This window comes from Procambarus clarkii, chromosome 81 (genome assembly GCF_040958095.1).
Source record: "Procambarus clarkii isolate CNS0578487 chromosome 81, FALCON_Pclarkii_2.0, whole genome shotgun sequence".
Lineage (NCBI taxonomy): Eukaryota > Metazoa > Arthropoda > Malacostraca > Decapoda > Cambaridae > Procambarus > Procambarus clarkii.
Genome location: NC_091230.1, coordinates 22198939 through 22204938, shown reverse-complemented (window position 1 = coordinate 22204938; position 6000 = coordinate 22198939). Strand labels below are relative to the sequence as shown.

At 36.0% G+C, this 6000-nt stretch overlaps 1 protein-coding gene across 1 annotated transcript in view; it reads right to left on the bottom strand.

The window, feature by feature from the left end:
- Nucleotides 1–2874: 2874 nt before the first annotated feature.
- LOC123772988 (uncharacterized) overlaps nt 2875–6000 on the bottom strand; it is a 198635-nt gene continuing 195509 nt past the window's right edge. Inside the window, exon 8 of the mRNA XM_069315346.1 lies at nt 2875–3841. Within this exon, the coding sequence (XP_069171447.1) occupies nt 3740–3841 (102 nt within the window). The 3' untranslated portion in view covers nt 2875–3739. The remainder of the gene's footprint in view (nt 3842–6000) is intronic.

Below are 6000 nucleotides of genomic sequence, written 5' to 3'. Positions count from 1 at the left end.
AAAAAAAAGAGAGACATTGGTTGACAATAGAGGGGTAAGGTAGGTTACAGGGAATTTATTAGGTATAGCTTCGTTTTTATCTTAAACTGGTTGAGAGAGGTACAGTCTTTAACATGGTTGGGAAGGTCATTCCACATTCTGGGCCCCTTGATTTGTAGAGCATTTCTAGTTTGATTAAGTCGTACTCTAGTGACTATCCCGCCTCAATTATTCACCAAGATTTACAGTGTTCTGTTGAATATTTGGCCATTTGAACATAAAAGTTGTTATTATATATCTCACAATGGGTCCCAAGAAAGCCAGTGGTAAGGTTCAACCTAAGAAAATAGTTGCGAGTAGAGGATGTCCCTTCCCCATGAAGAAAATGTGTGAAGTATGGGAAGAACTGCAAAGTTTTGTTGAAAAAAAAAACTCGCCCAGATAAAGCTGTAGCAGGCCGTTGCATTGACCTTTTAAATGACAATGTGCTGTCTTACTACAGACAAGTGTTAAAATGTAGAGAAAAACAAGTGTCTTTAGACAGATTCTTAGTAAGACAAGCAAGCAGTGAGCCACAAGCAGGTCCTAGTGGTATGCAGGCAAAATGTGCCAGAAAGTGCACACCAGAGAAGTCCTCACTAACTGATGTTATAATGGAAGAGGATTCCCCTTCCAAACAGTAACACCTCTCCTCCTCCCCACTCCTCACCATCTTCCATACACCAACAACAGTCATCAGCAAGGGTAAGTAATAACTTGAACATAGTTTTGTAGTGTAGATTTTGATGAATCGGGTATAAAATTTAGTTTGAAGCGAGGTTTTTGGGTAGTGAGGAACGGATTAATTCATTTCCCATTATTTTTTATGGGGATATTAGCTTCGGTTTAAGAGTTTTCGGGTTACGAGCTGTCTCCAGGGACGGATTAAAAACTCTTAAAACGAGGTACCCCTGTACTTGGATCAAATATATTGTAGAATTTGGGAGTGCATATATACTTTAATGGTGAGCACGACACCGAGGAAACACTGGCTAGGGGAGGGGGTGCAGATATGGTGCCCTCATGACAATCTAGAAATCGGTAAGGAATGAAAGGCTGGTCACTTTTGGTGACATAGTAATAGCCACTGATAGTGAAGTACTGCCACAGAAAGGGCAGGGACAGGGCGATGATCAAGGGCTAGGGAAAAGTCAGGGCTCAACATGGTTAACTGCACCACTAGGGAGCTTCTTTCTGGGTACTGGGGTGGGGGGACAAATCTTCTAAGGTTGGGCTCATGGATAAGACTTATCTGCAGAATGTTAAAAAATATTGAAATGGAAGAAAAGTCAGCAAAACAGGTGGAACTCAACACAAATGCAAGAAAGTAACAGAATAGTCCATACCTCTAAGGAGAGAAGTGGATGAAAGGAGAACAGGAAACCCATGGTTCAACTGTGTGAGGGAAAGAGGGGGAAAAAAAAAAAAGATTAAAACTTTATAGAGGCAAATAGGGAGGCACTTGAGAAAGAACGATAACACCAGAATCAGGAAGGCAGCAGTTTGAAGCATAGCCAAAAAAAACAATGGTACAAGACCATGTGGTTCAGACTTAGGGACAAGAAGAAATGCGCTATGAGAATGACAGTGTTAAGAACTCGGCAAAAAGGTTCCAAGAGGTCTTAACTGGAACCAGATTGATATCCAAGGAGAGATGACAGCAGGCAGCCAGAAACACTAGACAAAATTTAAGTAAATATAGAAGGGTTTATCAGGTTAAAAAAAAAAAAAAATCTAGCAATAGTAGAAACAGACCAGATATCACCAGTTACTGAAGGAAGCTGTGCAGGAGCTTGTGTTGTTCATTAACTGTAGTGTTCATTACACTGTAGACAGAAGTGACCAGAAATCTGGGAAAAAGGCAGGTGTAGTTCCACAATTCAAGAAAGATCACAGACATGGAGCATGATAGAATATCGTCATTAACTTGCCTTACATTAAAAATACTGGAAAAAATCATCAGGAAAGGGATTTTAGAACATTTGGAGAGGAGAATTTTGAAAACTGCTTCACAGTAAAAAAAAAAAATATATATAAAACTATTGAATTCTACAAGTCTCCAAAATAATTTTGAAAGTGGCAAAGCATTGCTTTTTGGGTATCCAGATACCAGATAGTCATATCTTTAAAAAGAGTAATTTCAGACAGCTTCATTAGTAACAAAGGTTTTCCTTAGTGCAACATTTTTCAACATTTGTACTTTTGAAATAATTCCAGGTCATGCTTAAAACACAGATTTCACTGTCAACTGAAAAATAGCCTTTCCTCTTGATACTGGTTAAATGAGAAAAATTATATGACTAATATGCCAATCCTCATCATATGCAAATGTGTATTTTTTTATCACTATCTCATTTGAAACCTTTAGTTACCTTTGGGTTATATGGAACCCTGGGCCAGGATTCAACACTTATGCATCTACTGTACTTATGAATCTCTACATCTCTCTGGTGGCTTTGTTTACATTTATTAAATAGTTTACAAGCATTGAAACTTCCCAATCAAATACTTGTAATTGTTATAAACAGCCTCATAATGCTTTGGTGCTCAAACTGTTTCTTAGATTAAGGACCTGCCCGAAACGCTGCGCGTGCTAGTGGCTTTACAAGACTGTAATTACCATATTTGTATCCTCACATTCCTTATGTACATTCTTGTATATGCATAAATAAATAAATAAATAAATAAGCAAAGCCACCAAAGATTGATAGAAAATGTAAAGTTTGCAAGTATTTGCATAACTGATGAATCTGGTCCCCTGGTTGAGAAATGGTGCTTCAGTGTTACGCAATAATGCTGCAAGTTGATACACGAAAGGATTACTATGGAACTTAAGAAACAAGGATTCCATAAAAATTATGCAAGTATAATTATTTATTTCTACACTTGTACATTATCTTACCTTATAATTAAGAACATATTAACTGCAATGCAGGAAATAATTCATAGGGAGTTTATTCAGTTCCAATGCAAATTTTTAAAATGGGTAAAACTTTATAAAACCAAATATGATCAATAACACATTAGCTCAGACTTTAGATGTTTTAATAAGCAAAACAACAGCTACAGCTATCTCAATTTAAGGCATAATTCAAATGTTTTAGCAACTATTGTACTGCATGAATGTTCACTGCATACAAATTATTGTCTTAAGATGTACTTATGTTGATCCATTCCCCCCCCCCTCCCCTCCAATTAAAACATTTATACTAAACTGGCTAAATCAAAATTACATTATAATACTGTTTATTGTGCTAATAGTCTTAACTTCATTACTGTGTTAAGGTGTACTAGTGCAAGTCAAATAATACAAACACACAAACGTATTCATTTATGAAGGGATTCTGACAGCCTTGAAAGATTTTTGCCACATCAAATCAAGTAGCTAAGTGGTAAAAAATTTAAAACTTACACCGATTTTTGCTATGGAAAAGAAATGATGAATTATGGTGAGATCTGTACACGAGGTGAATATATGTTATGTATGTGGTTAAGTTCCTAGTGTGAAAGCTCTCTGGTAAATACAAGACCAAATATGCACAATTTCATGTATTTTTTACGATACAAGTACGGTATATCTTATTAAAAAGACATTGTACTCTTCGTAGTATTATAATGTAGAGGTACTGATGTCGCATCTACATGGTATTGAAAACTATCAGTTTTCACAATAGTAACTTTCTTAGGTGTATTGTAACATTTTAAAGTCAATGGCCCATCTTCACTGGACTTCCATTTTAGCTCTAACTTTGGCATGAATTTTTTCAAATTCACAAGCAGGGGTCTTCTCATTCTCTATATCCTTGTTTTCAGCCTTCTCCATCTGTGGCAAAAAAAACAACAATTAAGTGCTCTATCCCTTCTAAGTATACAAGGAAATAAAGACAACTGAAAACCTTAGGGGTAATACAGAACAATTATTACTAACTTTTTTGAATTGCAAGATAAATGTAGATACATATATTTTTGTCAAATTATTTTAGATGTTTATTGTCAACAGTTTGAAGTACAGTATTCTAGATTGACCAGCAGGAGCCCACAGTCCTGAGTATATTGTGCTCTGGACAGATCCTTTACTACCTTTCCCCATAATTATTAAAATTAAATAAAATAATCTGAAGATTTTGTACCTCTTAATAAATGGTATAATAATGGATTACCTGTATGTTTAATTGGAATTTACTGCATGTTTAATAATAAAAAACTAAAAGGAAAATATTTAGAAAAAAAAAATCAAACTAGAAATTCTTACCGGCATGAGTTGAACTTTGAAAAAATGTGAAATACACACAGGCACTCAGTTGTGTTACAAAAGTATACAGCAGCTAGAATTACAACTAAGGTACCAAGGAAAATAACCAGATGAATGGCTCGGTCTCAACAGAAAAAACTGTAAACATGATCAACCTGCAATAAAGCTAATACAGTACTGTATATGTGTTGGCTCAAACATTTTGATACCCTCATCAGAAGCAGAATTAACTATATGCTGTAATAATTATGACAGTAAATGTAAATTAAAGATCTTAAAAATTAGAAGGGAAGATCTATAAACAAATATGTTTGCCATATTGATGAAGTTAAATGCCTGCATCACAGAAATTGGAAGCAACATCTGAAGTACATTGCCATCTCTAATAGACATCTCTGTACTTGTTCTTGTACCAAAGAACTAACTCTTCTGGTAACTACAGAGCAATTGTCCTAAACACACTATTAAACAAAGTATTTGATTATATATTCATCGACTTTCTAGCTGATGAACTGGACACCGATTTTCAGTTTGCATACAAATATGTTTACTCAACACCACACTTTAGTTTCATTGGTGGCAGAAACTACTTGTTCCTACAACTCGCACGGTAGCTCTCCTCTCTCGCAACGTTTCTAAAAATTGACAAAGTTGAACACGCCAAACTTTTTACGGGAATTGCTCAAGAGAAAAGTACATCCTGTCATTGCCAGATAGTATCTATCTTATCAGGTGTATCAAACGTCAAGCAATTTTTAGCCCTATATTTTTCGCTGTCTATCTTGATCTATTGTTGAAAAAGTTAAGAGCCAGTCGAGCTGGTTGTCGCATAATGGAAATCGTGATAGGAATATGTGAAAGATATAGTGCTGAATACAAACTTACTGTACTTTCAATTTAGCCAAATGTGTTGTAATTCACATTAATAACTTAGCCCAACCACTTGGGCTGGACGGTAGAGTGACTGTCTCGCTTCATGAAGGTCAATGTTCAATCCCCGTCCGTCCAAATGATTGGACACCGTTCTTTTCCCCTGTCCCATCCCAAATCCTTATCCCAATGCTATATAGTCGCAATGGCTTGGCACTTCTGATAATTCCCTCCCTCCAACTTACAGGAGTTATTTTATATTTGATCCTAAATTAAAATAACTAGTCAGATTCTGGTAAAGTATTCCAAAAAGAATCTGAGGCATAATTTCCTCAAAGGGCCAACGTGTCAATTTTTTTGTATGCTATTAAGAGACCTAAAAGTTTGAACAAATGTCAATTAGAGTGAATTCAGTCATTTCAACATCTGGTCGTAAGTAAAGTCGTTTAACAGTGGTCCAAGTCTGTATGGATGTGAACAGCGGGATCTTCAAAATGCCGATTTTGGCAAGTTTAATTGTGAATGGAGGAAATATTCAAGGCGATTCTTTTGTGTCCATCCTCACACTTTTTACAATCTCTTATTAGGCCTAATGTCCACAACCACATTTTAAGAAACTGTTCACAAATGAAATATTGTCCGAAGGGAATCATCCACCCAGCAAACTCTAAATTCATTTTTCAGGCACTCTTGTCACTGGCCAGACATATAAACTTAATTGTCAGGAATTACAACTTTAGAATGAGTGACAATTGTGTAGCAGGTACAGTATACAAGATAGAAAATCAGCAGAAGCAGGGACACCACCAGTTAGATAAGTGGAACTGTAAAGGAACTACAGTACTACTGCAAAGAGATGG